This window comes from Euleptes europaea, chromosome 4, assembly GCF_029931775.1.
Source record: "Euleptes europaea isolate rEulEur1 chromosome 4, rEulEur1.hap1, whole genome shotgun sequence".
Taxonomy (NCBI): domain Eukaryota; kingdom Metazoa; phylum Chordata; class Lepidosauria; order Squamata; family Sphaerodactylidae; genus Euleptes; species Euleptes europaea.
In genome coordinates, this window is record NC_079315.1 from 109,388,977 (window position 1) to 109,404,377 (window position 15,401).

Genomic DNA, 15,401 nt, shown 5'->3' on the forward strand with positions numbered 1-15,401 from the left:
TTTAAGAGGCTACTGGACTCTGGCCCTTTTCTACCAGAAAATATTTTTGTTAGTCTTTAAGGGGCTACTGGACTCTTGCCCTTTTCTACTAGAAAATATTGTTAGTCTTTAAGGTGCTACTGGACTCTGGCCCTTTTCTACTAGAAAATATTGTTAGTCTTTAAGGGGCTACTGGACTCTTGCCCTTTTCTACCAGAAAATATTTCTGTTAGTCTTTAAGGTGCTACTGGACTCTTGCCCTTTTCTACCAGAAAATATTCTTGTTAGTCTTTAAGGGGCTACTGGACTCTGGCCCTTTTCTACCAGAAAATATTTTTGTTAGTCTTTAAGGGGCTACTGGACTCTGGCCCTTTTCTACTAGAAAATATTGTTAGTCTTTAAGGGGCTACTGGACTCTTGCCCTTTTCTACCAGAAAATATTTCTGTTAGTCTTTAAGGTGCTACTGGACTCTTGCCCTTTTCTACCAGAAAATATTCTTGTTAGTCTTTAAGGGGCTACTGGACTCTGGCCCTTTTCTACCAGAAAATATTTTTGTTAGTCTTTAAGGGGCTACTGGACTCTGGCCCTTTTCTACTCCCTTTACCCCCAGCAAGCCGGGCGGACTCCCCTTCTCCCAAACCATTGCCCTATACCAAGATGGCGTCTGCGGAATCAATACCTTCTTCCGCCATGGAACCGACTGGGGTGGGTGCGTGGGTGGGGATTGCATGATGGAGACGGCGATGCTAGAGCGGGCGCGCGGCTGGCCAACGCCGCCCTTCCGGGATTCCACTTCAGCCGGAAGTTGGCTCCCCGTGCCGCTCTAGCCCGCCCCTCCGCGGCGGAACCCTGAATGACTTCTCTGTCTCGGGCGAGGGTTTCTGGGACGGCGGCGGCGGGGCGGCCGCGGTGCATGCTGGGCGCGCGCCCTTCCTCCCGCGGTGACGGTGCACCTCGCGGGTGGCGACGCCGCTGCTGCTCCCGGCCTGCCTGCCTGCGACGCTGAGGCGGCCCGCCGTTGCCGGGATGGTGGGCGTGAAGGTGGTCGCCAACGACGCCGAGTTCCAGAGCGAGCTGAGCGCGGCCGGGTCCCGCCTGGTGGTGGCCAAGTTCACGATGAGGGGGTGAGCGAGCGTTCCTCCCGCCTTCCCTCCCCGGAGACCAGGCTGCCGTCTCTCTTCTCTTTGGTCCGCACAACGCCCCTGTGAGGTGGGCGAGGGAGGGGAGTGGCTGCAGCGAGGTCGCTGGAGACTTTGGCTGCGGGGTGGGTGGGGGGTGGGGGGCCTTTGTGCACGGGAGGTTTTGCCTTCGATTTGCCGTTCTCGTTCTCTAGAGGCTCCTTTCCCCCCCATCCATATTCGCAAAACTCAAAAATTAACGCCCCATGCAGAGTTTTGAGAATTCGGATGGGGAAAATGTGCATCTAGAGAATGGTAAAACCTCCCATGCATAAGTGGACTTGAAATCCAGCTCTTGGGGGGGAAACTTGTTTGATTGCTTTTTAATTTTTTTTTGTAATTTTCAGTAATGGATAGAAAGGAAACAAAAAATTCATTCTCTCTCTCTCTCTCTCTCTCTCTCTCTATATATATATATATATATACATATATATATATATATATATGTACACACACACACACACACATATATATATATGTGTGTGTGTGTATAATTTAAAACATGTAAAAATCCATAAGGTTATGAAAGAACTGTCCATCCAGTTTGTTACTCTGCAATTGAAAAGGCAATCCAGTATAATACATCAAACTGCGATTGCGACCATACACACTGGTATTCCAACATACTAGTTCGCAAAACTCAAAAATTAACGCCCCATGCAGAGTTTTGAGAATTCGGATGGGGAAAATGTGCATCTAGAGAGCGGCAAAACCTCCCATGCATAAGTGGACTTGAAATCCGGCCTCCCCAGCTCTTGGGGGGGGGGGAACTTGTTTGATTGCTTTTTAATTTTTTTTTGTAATTTTCAGTAATGGATAGAAAGGAAACAAAAAATTCATTCTCTCTCTCTCTCTCTCTCTCTCTCTCTCTCTCTCTCTCTCTCTCTCTCTCTATATATATATATATATATATATGTACACACACACACACACACATATATATATATGTGTGTGTGTGTATAATTTAAAGCATGTAAAAATACATAAGGTTATGAAAGAACTGTCCATCCAGTTTGTTACTCTGCAATTGAAAAGGCAATCCAGTATAATACATCAAACTGCGATTGCGACCATACACACTGGTATTCCAACATACTAGTTCGCAAAACTCAAAAATAAACACCCCATGCAGAGTTTTGAGAATTCGGATGGGGAAAATGTGCATCTAGAGAATGGCAAAACCTCCCATGCATAAGTAGACTTGAAATCCGGTCTCCCCAGCTCTTGGGGGGAAACTTGTTTGATTGCTTTTTAATTTTGTTTTTAATTTTCAGTAATGGATAGAAACGAAACAAAAGATTCTCTCTCTCTCTCTCTATATATATATATACATATGTGTGTGTGTGTGTAATTTAAAACATGTAAAATACATAAGGTTATGAAAGAACTGTCCATCTAGTTTGTTACTCAGTAATTGAAAAGGCAATCCAATATAATATATCAAACTGCGATTGCGACCATACACACTAGTATTCCAACATACTATTTCGCAAAACTCAAAAATAAACACCCCATGCAGAGTTTTGAGAATTCGGATGGGGAAAACGTGCATCTAGAGAATGGCAAAACCTCCCATGCATAAGTAGACTTGAAATCCGGTCTCCCCAGCTCTTGGGGGGAAACTTGTTTGATTGCTTTTTAATTTTCAGTAATGGATAGAAAGGAAATAAAAGATTCTCTCTCGCTTGCTTTTCTCTCTCTCTCTTTTCTCTCTTTCTCTCTCTCTCTCTGTGTGTGTATAACTGTCCATCCAGTTTGTTACTCAGCAATTGAAAAGACAATCCAATATAATATATCAAACTGAGATTGCGACCATACACACTAGTATTCCAACATACTGTAATTGCTGCTATACATACAATTATACTTGCACGTTCAATTAAATATCTACCTCCCATTTGTGATTTCTGTTAATTCTAGGTTATAACTTTACATTTTGTACTTTTTGAAAAACCAGTACGTTAAATATATAATCCTCTGTTTTTGTCCTATCGTTTCTATGTATGATTCTTTTCATCCTACTACCTGAATCATTTTTAATTACTTTTGGGGGAAACCTTTTGTGTTTTTCTATAACCCTTTGTGCTTTTTGGCCTGCTGCTTCTCAGGAACTCAGATGGGTGTATATTTTTGTTAGCCTCATGGAAGCCTGGTGAGGTTCAGAGTGAGAGAGAGGGGACCAGGGTCACCCAGCAAGCTTTGTGGCTGAATGGGGATTTGAACGTGCATCTCCATGGTACTAATAGAAACATTGCTTCATCTTGAGAATTCTGTGTAAAGAGGATTCTCTGGCTTGCTGTAAGAACACAAGTCTTTTTGAAGTGGGGTAAGGAGAACTCTACATAAGCATGGCCAAGCACAGATTTTATGTAAAGGAATGATAACAAGTCTTTTTTCTTTTCTTGCCGCCAAGTCACAGCTGACTTATGGCAACCCCAGAGGATTTTCAAGGCAAGAGGCATTCAGAGGTGGTTTGCCATTCCTTGCCTCTGCCGCATGTTCCTGGTATTCCTTAGAGGTCTCCCATCCAAATACTAGCCAGGGTCAAGGCTGAGAGTTTGTGACTGGCCCACCGTCACCCAGCAAGTTTCCATGGCAGAATGGGTATTCGACCTGGGTTTCCCAGTTCCTTGTCCAACACCTTGAACACTACACCACACTGGCTCTTGCGGTATTCTTAATCCCTGTTTAAATAATTGCTAGTAAAGAGGATGCGACTTGATAACACTTTACACACACAGTATCTGCCTGCTTCCGCACACCATTGAACACTGAAGGACATTGAACATTGTTATTCACACAACACATAGTTAAATTGTGGAACTCCCTGCCCCAGGATGTGGTGATGTCTGCCAACTTGGAAGGCTTTAAGGGGAATGGACGTGTTCATGGAGGAAAGGGGTATGCATGGCTATTAGTTAAAATGGATACTAGTCATGATGCATACCTATTCTCTGCAGGATCAGAGGAGCATGCCTGTTATCTTGGGTGCTGTGGAACACAGGCAGGAAGGTGCTGCTGCAGTTATCTTGTTTGTGGATTTCCTAGAGGCACCTGGTTGGCCACTGTGTGAACAGACTGCTGGACTTGATGGACTCTGGTCTGATCCAGCATGGCCTTTCTTTTGTTCTTAACACTGAATGATATGCTCATTCAGCTGTCTGCCCTGGCTTTTGTATCACTTTCCTGCCTACGTATTGCTGGTTGAGACCTAACAGTGTACATATGAACTTATACATTCCAAAGAGGTATTTGCATTACCAGAAAAAATCTGCCTTGGGGCACTTTAAAAGATTGAGAGCTTATACCACAATAAATGGTTTGCAGAGTAAGGCCCATTTATGTCCAGCTCATGAAATGTATTTTGTTGGCAAAGGGAAGGTGCATGTGTGTTAAAAATGCACATGTGGTGTAGGGGAAAATGTAAACAGTGGGGTCACTATATTATGAAATGCAAGAGGCATAGCTGGTAACATTACCTTCCCCCCCCCCCCCCGTTCATTATGCTCCAGATCTAAAAAGCTTCTGTCACTACTTAAAGACTAGCTCCTATTAGTCTTTATGATGCTATAAGAGTCATTTATGATTTATGAAGTTAATTTTAGGTGGGTAGCCATGTTAGCGTGTAGAACAGGGGAGGGGCCATGACTCAATGGTAGATCATCTGCTTGGCATGCAGAAGGTCCCAGGTTCAATCCCCGGCATCTCTAAACACGAAAGGCCAGTTCAGTAAAGGTTCTCTATTGCTTAGGGTGGTAATTAGCAAACATCCTGTTTCTGGATAATATCTAGGACTGTGGAGGGGCCATGGCTCAGTGGTAGTGCATCCTCTTGGCATGCAGAAGGTCCCAGGTTCAATCCTCAGCATCTCCAGTTAAAGGGGCTAGGCGAGTAGGTGATGTGAAAGACCTCTGCCTGAGACCCTGGAGAGCTGCTGCCGGTCTGAGTAGACAATACTGATTTTGATGGACCGAGGGTATGATTCAGTATAAGGCAACTTTATGGGTTCAACACTAGCAGTGGAACAAAATACCTATGTGACAAAGTGAGCTGCTCATATCCTGGAAACTTTGGCTGGTCTTTAAGGTGCAACTGGACTTGAATTAAGAAGATAAGTTTCTTGGGTCTAATGCGCCTCGTTTTTTACTTAGACTGAGCGGCCTTTACTGTGTCTTAAAGTTCGGTGCTCTCTGCAGACTTGCCTGCTTCTCTCTCATCCCTGACTTGAAGTCACTTACAGCCCTGTCACTGTGAAATGTGTATGAGATTTTTTTACTTAGGAGTGATGCAGGAGAGACCAGATAGAGGCTGGCGAAACTAAATGTTTGGGAGTTCCATTTCTTGTTTATAAACGTACGTCACAACTGTGTATAACAGGATGGGGAGAAAGAGTATTCTCTTCAACAGTACTTATTTGTCCAATGTATAATTAACTGAAGGAATTTCCTGCCGCAAGATATGTTGATGGCCTCCGCCTTGAAATGCTTCAGGTTTCCCCTGTGTGTGGGTTCGTGGGTTCCGTCAAGTCACAGCTGACTTATGGCGACCCCCATAGGGTTTTCAAGGCAAGTGTCAGGAGCAGGCCATGAAGACAGTTCATGGTTGTGCTCCCAGGTGTGGTTTTGCAGTTCTCTCCAAGGCCAGTCTGTGCCCCGTGTTTAGGCTTCATAGAGTCCTTCATTGATTCCTTTAGTGTGGGAATTGCCAAGTACTCCTTCCTGCCTCTGGGAGGGGGGTTGCTTGGGTTACTGGTTATCTCCTTTTGCTTTTCCATATATGCCATGTGCCTTGCCTTAGCCCCTTACTAGTGTCATTCTGAATATGGCTTCTGTAACCTGTCGAGTCTAATCAATAAAACTGCTTTCGTGGACTTGCCGTCTGCTGGAATCTGTTTATGGGTTTGCCGCAGGGCTAGAGCTCACAGCAAGAGACATTCGGAGGTGGTTTGCCACTGCCGGCCTCCACCTGGACTGAGAAAGAACTGTGACTGGCTCAGGATCACCCGGCAGGCTTCATGTGGAGGAGTGGGGAATCGAACCCAGTTCTCCAGATTAAAGTCCCGCTGCTCTTAACCACAACACCATGCTGACTCTCATTTCCCCTGACCTCCCTGTATTTACTTATCAGTGGTTATTAGCACTAATGGGGCAGGGCTCCTCTGCTATGGAGCAAAAGTGGAGGAGGGCTGTTGCCATCATGCTTTGCTTGTGGGTTGGCCACTGTTGAAAAAATCATTCTAGAAGCAGTAGACCTTTAGGTCTGATCCAGCACAGCTTGTCTTTGTGATCTATCCTTGGTCAGTTGTCTGCCCCATTTCAGTGAGTTTCTACTCCTCTTCTTTGAACACTTGTCAGGGGTGTATTAGGCTGATCCTGCATTGAGCAGGAGGTTGGACTAGATGGCCTATATGGCCCCCTTCCAACTCTATGATTCTGTGTGACATGTTGGACTGAAAACTGCCTAGACACAACATAGAGTGTTGAAAGAAATATTTTCCAGTATTTTATTCATTTGTGTGACACAGAATGTCTTGTTGTCTTGTTTGTGGGCTTCCTAGAGGCACCTGGATGGCCACTGTGTGAACAGACTGCTGGACTTGATGGACCTTGGTCTGATCCAGCATGGCCTTTCTTATGTTCTTATGATGAGCTATAAATATGTAAAAGCACAGCAGAACAGTAACAAAAGAGCTCTTCTACTGTTGCATACAGTGACAATATGATGTAGTGGTTAGAGTGTCTGATTAAGGTCTAGAAGACATGGGTGTAGATCCCACACTCTGCCGTAGAAGCTTGCTGGCTGACCTTGGGCCAGTGACACACACTCAGCCTAACCTACCTCACAGAGTTGTTGTGAGGATACAGTGGGGAAGGGGAGAATGTTGTAAGCCACCTTTGGTTCCCACTGGAGAGAAATGGGGTGTAACTGGAGTAAGTAATAAATAGTATTTTCCAGCCAGACATTTCAGTTTTCAGCCAAGACATTCCTGCTATCCTGTTCTCACTGGGTTTATTTGTATCTACCCTTCCTGTAGCATTTAATAAGTTGACTCTTGTTCTAGTAACTAAACCCACACCCTAGATTCTCTAGTCTGGTTTCATTCATACGCTGTGACTAATCACCGTACTTCCTGCTTGGGATATGGTCTTTCATCACTGTCAGTGAAGGATAGCTGTCAAAAGGATACGTACTTGGAAAATCACAAATGCATCAAATTTTGCAACTGTGCTTATCTGTAGAACCATAGAGTTGGAAGGGGCCGTACAGGCCATCTAGTCCAACCCCCTGCTCAATGCAGGATCAGCCTAGAGCATCCCTGACAAGTGCTTGTCCAGCCTCTGCTTAAAGACCGCCAGTGTGGGGGAGCTCACTGCCTCCCTAGGTGGCCGATTCCACTGTCGAACAATTATTACTGTAAAAAGTTTTCCCCTAATATCCAGCCGGTACCTTTCCACCTGCAATTTAAACCCATTATTGCAAGTTCTATCCTCTGTTGTTGGGTTGCACCTGGGGCAATGAAGCCTGTGGCCCAATTAAGAAGTCCTGGTGGGCTGTGAGATCTTATTCCTCCTTCTTCCCCCTCCCCAGATTCTAGAGATGTGATATCTGAATGGGGGGGGGGTTACGTCGAGCAGGTGCGATGGCATGTGATCTTCACCTGCTCAAGGAATTAAACCAATTGCAGTGCACCTTCTCTGAAGGAAAGTTGTCAGCTGGAACTAAAAACTAGCATAGTGATAAGAGCTCCTGTCCAGACTGAGGGTCAAATCTCCACTCGGCTAAGAAACTCCATTGGCTGGTGGTGCACTAGCCATTCAGCCAAGCCTACCTCGCAGACATTGTTGTGAGGATAAAATGAAAGAGGTGGCAATGATGGTGTGACCCTCTTTGGGGGCTTTCATTGGAGAGAAAAGAGAGATATAAATCACTACGATAAATAAGGCTAACTAAACTACGGTAGTGGTCTTCACTACCTGCTGTGGCAGAGAATTCCACAAGTTAATTACTCTGTAAATGAAGAAAGACTTCCTTTTGTCTGTCCTTGGCTCCCAGACAACTAGCCTTGTGAGTATTATTGGCCATTGCTTATGTTGCATAAGTTAGCAGTACACTAATAGTGCCAGAAGAAGAGTTGGTTTTTATATGCCGACTTTCTCTACCACTGAAGGGAGAATCAAACCAGTTTGCAATCACCTTCCCTTCCCCTCCCCACAACAGACACCCTGTGAGGTAGGTCAGGCTGTGAGAGCTCTAAGAGAGCTGTGACTAGCCCAAGGTCACTCAGCCGGCTTCATGTGTAGGAGTGGGGAAACAAATCCAGTTCACCAGATTAGTCTCCGCCGCTCATGTGGAGGAGTGGGGAATCAAACCCAGTTCTCCAGATTAGAGTCCACCTCTCCAAACCACCATTCTTAACCACTGCACCACACTGGCACATTTTAATGGGCTTAGACTGCATAGGATTATAGCTTAGAATTTAATGTCGTCGTTTCATAATTTACTCAAGTTTATTGTACGCCCCTCTATAAGAGTTCTTTTAATTAAGTATTAAAAATGTGGCGTTATGCGGCCGAACTCTGTCAATTGGCTAATAGTTTTGTAGTGGTCAGGTAGTTAGCCCTAAACTGAAAAGTTCCTTTTTGTTGTTTAGTAGTATTTTGGCCTGTTGTATTGTGGAGTCACAGGAGCAGACCCCTTCTTTAATCTGTACAGCACAGCGCTACCGGATTAAGCTACATAAATGAGCGCCCTAACACACCCAGATATTTTTCATGATATGTTCAACCCTGTGAGGGATTCTGATTCTCAGAGAATGGAGCAAACACAGAATCCCAGGTTATCATCAAAGCCATAATGGTGGTCATACTCATTCCAAAGATTCTGAATTTGCCTCAGTTCACAAAGCTCATGGATTTAATGTCATGACCGTGCTTTATTACTGTGAGTCTTCTCGTTGTCCAGGCAATTATTCAGTAACCAAAGGCACTCAGTAGTTGATCAGCAATAGCCAGTGGAGAGCCAGTGTGGTGCAGTGGTTAAGATCGATGGAGTCTGATCTGGAGGACTGGGTTTGATTCCCCACTCCTCCACGTGAGCGGCGGAGGCTAATCAGGTGAACTGGATTTGTTTCCCCATTCCTCCACATGAAGCCAGCTGGGTGACCTTGGGCCAGTAACACTCTCTCAGCCCCACCTACCTCACAGGGTGTCTGTTGTGGGGAGAGGAAGGGAAGGAGATTGTAAGCTGGTTTGATTCTCCCTTAAGTGGTAGAGAAAGTCGGCATATAAAAACCAACTCTTCTCCTCCTCCTCCGTGGAACATTCAGAAAATCTCATAGCTCTGGTACAAGCACTAAAACTCTAATGACATATACATTCTTACAAGCTCAGGTTATAGCTGGCACAGGCTCCCTTCCCCTTCATTTCCCACCCAGCTCCAGGTGGTTTCACTTTTCCAGAGGCCTCCATTGCTATCTGCACCTCTCAAGGTTGCTTTCTGCAGCTGCTGTGAGAAAGAAACCTCCTCCACGCACACACACTGATAAACTCCCCAACTCCCACCCGGGAGCCAGGCTAAAAGCTGTGCAGAACAACATCTTGATGAGGTTACCAATGCAAACAAGTCCATACAAACATGATGGCAGGTATTGGCATAAACCAACCTGACAATGACTTTGGTTGCGCCGTATTAAACAAATTAATGTGATTCAACCATTAGTAGAAACAAAACATTATTCTACAACATCTTGTTGGCTTTTCTTTGTGTTCAGGAGAGTTAGTTCTAAGACGGAAAGGAGTTCTGCGGGCGTTCTGAATGACACTGAGAACAGATTTCCACCAATATGGCTTCCCCACGGCAGACTCCCTTTACCTTGAGTTCTCTATGAAGTGGAGATTGTGACAAGGAGATAGGGCTGCCAAGGCAGAAATGGTGAGAATCTGTCATACACACACACACACGCCATTTCTTAGAGCAAGGGTGTCGAACTCAATTGTTACGAGGGCTGGATGTGGCATAAATATCACTTGGTCGGGCCAGGTCTCACCAGCCCAGATCGGGACTTGGGGGGGGGGTGCTCCTTGGCTGGTTCATAAGCCAGATAAGAGCTCTCGGGGGCGAATCCAGCTCCTGTGCCATATACAATCATAGAGTTGGAAGGGACCACCAGGGTCATCTAGTCCAACCCCCTGCACAATGCAGGAAATTCACAACTACCTCCCCCCACACCCCCAGTGACCTCTACTCCATGCCCAGAAGATGGCCAAGATACCCTCCCTCTTATCATCTGCTTAAGATCATAGAATCAGCATTGCTAACAGATGGCCATCTAGCCTCTGCTTAAAAACCTCCAGGGAAGGAGAGCTTACCACCTCCCGAGGAAGCCTGTTCCACTGGGAAACACACTAACTGTTAGAAAATTCTTCCTAATGTCTAGATGGAAACTCTTTTGATTTAATTTCAACCCGCTGGTTCTGGTCTGACCTGCTGGGGCAACAGAAACTCGGCACCCTCCCCTATATGACAGCCCTTCAAGTACTTGAAGATGGTTATCATATCCCTCTCAGCCTTCTCCTCTTCAGGCTAAATGTACCCAGCTCCTTCAACCTTTCCTCATAGTACTTGGTCTCCAGACCCCTCACCATCTTTGTTGCCCTCCTTTGGACACGTTCCAGCTTGTCTACATCTTTCTCAAATTGCAGTGCCCAAAACTGAACACAGCACTCTAGGTGAGGTCTAACCAGAGCAGAGTAAAGCGATACCATCACTTTGTGCATATGTTTGACCCCCCTGCCTTAGAAACCAAGGGCATAAGCCAGAGGACCTACAACAATTAGAGACTGGCTAGTAAGGCAAGCCCACGCTTGTGGATCTGTGACTGGGGAAATGCTGGAGGCGCTTGAGTGGGTCCCGCAAATACTCAAAGGCATGGTGTTGTGCGTGTGTGCTAAGTTCTGTCAAGTCGCTTCCGACTCATGGCAACCCTATGAATGAAATGGTGTTAGTGTGCACAAATTGGCCAGGGATATGTGGGGGGAGGGTTATGAGTAACTGTTGCGGCCGTCTTTTCCTCTGGCACTTGTTTTTGTAATATTCAGCATGAGCAGAAGGTGATCCATTGTACTCCCAAGGCGGCAGTGTGTTTTAATAGGCAAGGAACGATTCGTCACTAGAACACTGAAGAGCACCAAGCGCTTGGATAGTATTATTTCAGAAAACAATTTATGTTCTCTCGGCTTTCAAGTTGGTTATAGTCCCGAGCCCTGTGGAGAAGCGTTGGTAATTTTTCTTTTTTGAAATCCTAAACTTCTAAGTTGACAAAGGTTGATTTCTAGTAGGGTCAGAAATCCCTGCAAGATTCCAAAATACAACGGATTCAGTTTCAAAGGCTCCGCTGGCAAGCTTTCATTATGCATCTTACAGAGAAAATGATTCACTTGGATGTCTTTTCTGAAACTGGACGTTGTGTGCCAAATGCAGGGATCCTGCCAAAAGTGTTTCTCGCGCATCTCCTTCCACAGTCAGATTGATGTCGCTAAAATGTGACGCCATAGCATTGCACGTTTTTCTGCTTCTACAAGTGAAATTCATTGAACTGGCACAGGGAGACCATCAATAAGATGACATCCTGTAACACAATTTAATTACCTAAATATTAATATGACCTAAATATTAATATGACACATTAAATGATGCAAAAATCACATAGTAGGATCCTGGTTTCAGCAAGCTTATACACAGTAGTACAGACCACAGTCTCTAATAATTTATCCAAGTAGCTCTGTGAAACATTTAGTATGGCATGACTGTTGCCAGTGTAGAAAAGCCCTCTTAAATAATTCACAATGGGTAGCTGTGTTAGTCTGTCAATAGCAGTAGAAAAGAGCAAGAGTTTAGTAGCACCTTAAAGACTAACAAAATTTTTGGCAGGGTATAAGCATGGTATTGCCACTGGGTGTATTAATTCACTCTTCACTACTTAAGGATAGATAGACTCACATTCTAGCTGTATCTGAAAAAGTGAGCTACTGGACTCTTGCTCTTTTCTACTTAAATAATTCAGTTTTGCATAGTTTGTGGAAAGCCAGGAAAGTGGGAGCCTTCCTGACTTCCTCAGGCAGGCTGTTCCATGTGGTAGGGGTCACAACCGAGAAGGCACATGCATGGGCAGTTGTTGATTTTGCCCATTTGCGGGCTGGCACTGGCAGAAGACCCTGCTCTATTGTGTGGCGCATTTGTGGTGGCGCATAGGGGGAGAAATGGTATTGCAGCTATGATGGTCCAAGGCCTTGAAGGGCTTTGTATTTGATAGCCAGTACCTTAAGTTGAGCCTGGTAACTGATGGAGACATGGTAGATGTCTATAAAATTATGCATGGTATGTGGAGAGTGGACAAGGAGAAGCATTTCTCCCTCTCTCATAATACTAGAACATGGGGTCATCTGCTAAAGCTGGAGGGTGTGAGATTCAAAACAGATAAAAGGAAGTATTTCTTCATACAATGCATAAATTGTGGAACTCCCTGCCCCGGGATGTAGTGATAGCTTACAACTCGGAAGGCTTTAAGAGGGGAGTGGACATGTTCATGGAGGAGAGGGGTATTCATGACTACTAGTAAGAATGGATACTAGTCATGATGCATACCTATTCTCCCCAGGATCAGAGGAGCATGCCTATTATATTAGGTGCTGTGGAACTCAAGCAGGACAATGCTGCTGCAGTTGTCTTATCTGTGGGCTTCCTAGAGGCACCTGGTTGGCCACTGTGTGAACAGACGGCTGGACTTGATGGACCTTGGTCTGATCCAGCATGGCCTTTCTTATGGGTAGCCAGTGAAGTGCCTGCAGAATGGGAGTAATAGGTGTGCTCCATCTGTGTGTGTGTGTGTGTTAAGTGCCGTCAAGTCGCTTCCGACTCATGGCGACCCCATGAAGGAAAGTCCTCCAAAATGTCCTATCTTTGACAGCCTTGCTCAGATCTTGCAAATTGAAGGTTGTGGCTTCCTTTATTGAGTCAATCCATCTCTTGTGCTCCATCTAGGTCCCAATAATAGCTGCGGCACGGCATTCTGTACCAATTGGGGTTTCTAAATTCATTTGAGATGAGACCAATGTACAGTGCATTACAGTAGTCCAGAATATGGGGTGTTCATGTGTTTTCTTTCTTTTCCCCCCTGACAGATGTGGGCCATGTTTAAGGATAGCTCCTGCTTTCAACTCTCTGAGCAATAAATATCCCCAGGCGACCTTTTTGGAAGTCGATGTACATCAGTGCCAGGTGAGCGGTGGTGGTTCTTGATGTGGTTGTATGCAAATAAACAAAATCCAGCTGTTAGCAAATATTTTCCCGGTATACTGTTACTGGGCAGCCCGTTGATTTTTGTTGGGTGTAACTGCTACATTATGTAAGAATTAGCTGAAGTTCAAGGTGCTTGTGTTGACCTTTAAAGCCCTATATGGCCCTTGCATGTTTCGTACCAACATCTGCCTTCTGAAATTGGTGCATGGCTTGTGCTATCAGGTTTTCATAACAACTGCTGCAGTTCTGTACAGGGTACCTGTGTCTTTTGCATGTACCCTGTGAAGCAGTCAGTGACCACTTCAACTGCACTCTGTCATGTATCATCTGTCTATCATCTAACATCTGTCTATCATCTAACATCTGCCTATCATCTGTCTATCATCCGACTATCTATCTAAATCTATCCTATCATCTTTCTATCAGCTGTCTGTCTGTCAGCTGTCTGTCAGCTGTCTGTCTATCAGCTGTCTCTCTCATTCATTCGTCTGTCTATCTATGTCTATCATCTATCATCTGTCTGTCTATCATCTGTCCATCCATCCCTTATCCGGACTGACCTGAAAACCAGACTTTTTTAGCCGGCATGCAGGCATTACTCACAGGCCTTCAGTAGCACACCAATTTGCTTTCTGATGGTACAATGTACACAAAATGATTTAAAATATTGTTTAAAATTACATTCAGGCTATGTGTATAAAGTGTATATAAAACATAAATGAATTTTGTGATTAGACTTGGGTCCCATCCCCAAGATAGCTTAATATGTATATGCAAATATTCCAAAATATGGAAAGATCTGAAATACAGACCACTTCTGGTCCCAAACAATCCGGATAAGGGATCCTCAACCTGTACTACATTTTTATCCTGCCCCTGCCCGACCAAGGGCGGCTCACATCCAGCATAATAACAGTCATAATTTAGATTCAATTTAAAACAATAACACCATAATACATAATGGTTTACCGCTCAAATACTAATAAAATCCGCAATTTATGTATTGCTAAAATCTAGAAGCACCATTCAATTTATTAATAAATGCCCCAGTCAGGAGAAAAAGGTGGGTGGGCAAGATGGAACAAAACTAGAACGCGCAATGAAACAGGAACAGGGAGACCAGTTATGGAACCGTTGCTGTCCTCAACCATAGGCCTGGCCGAACATCTCTTTCTTGCAGGCCTTACAGCTTACGTTTTTGGTGGTACATAGTTCAAAAGCCAACATGTAGACAATCCTCTGTCTCCATAAAATCAGCGTTCAGTGTGTTTCTCAATGAAAAGCGAATTAACTTTTGTGAATACGACCAGATGTGTTGCAGTTGTTAATGTTTATGCCATTGACTTTGGATGTGGTGTATCTAATCCTTACTTTGAAAACTGGAGAATACCGCTACAGGGTGCTAACAGCAGACTTTCCCCCCTGTATGCTAGGGAACAGCAGCAACCAATAATATATCAGCCACCCCTACATTTCTTTTCTTCCGGACCAAAGTGCGAATCGACCTGTATCAAGGCGCTGACGTTGTGGGGCTAGAAGAGAAAATCAAACAGCACCTAGAGAATGACCCTGGAAACAATGAGGATACTGATATTCCAAAAGGATATGTATGCACATTTATTTTGAATATTATTCTAATGACTTGCGCAGGTTTATAAATTTATGCCTCAGGAATCCAGTAGGATTGGCATAGGTCAAATAGTGTCAGTTGGCTACTCCTTTGCCTGCAGACAGATATCCCATGAAGTCAAGAAGTGTCACTGTGTTGTGTGTGTGTGTAAAGTGCCGTCAAGTCGCAGCCGACTTATGGCGACCCCTTTTTTTGGGTTTTCATGGCAATAGACTAACAGAGGTGGTTTGCCAGTGCCTTCCTCTGCACAGCAACCCTGGTATTCCTTGGTGGTCTCCCATCCAAATACTAACCAGGGCTGACCCTGCTTAGCTTC

The 15,401-nt window shown here is 44.8% G+C and overlaps 1 protein-coding gene across 1 annotated transcript in view; it reads left to right on the forward strand.

The window, feature by feature from the left end:
• The first annotated feature begins 996 nt into the window (after positions 1 to 996).
• Positions 997 to 15,401, forward strand: part of TXNL1 (thioredoxin like 1) — a 32,687-nt gene continuing 18,282 nt past the window's right edge. The window contains exons 1-3 of the mRNA XM_056848182.1: positions 997 to 1,104; positions 13,338 to 13,434; positions 14,889 to 15,062. Of these exons, the coding sequence (XP_056704160.1) occupies positions 1,007 to 1,104; positions 13,338 to 13,434; positions 14,889 to 15,062 (369 nt within the window). The 5' untranslated portion in view covers positions 997 to 1,006. The remainder of the gene's footprint in view (positions 1,105 to 13,337; positions 13,435 to 14,888; positions 15,063 to 15,401) is intronic.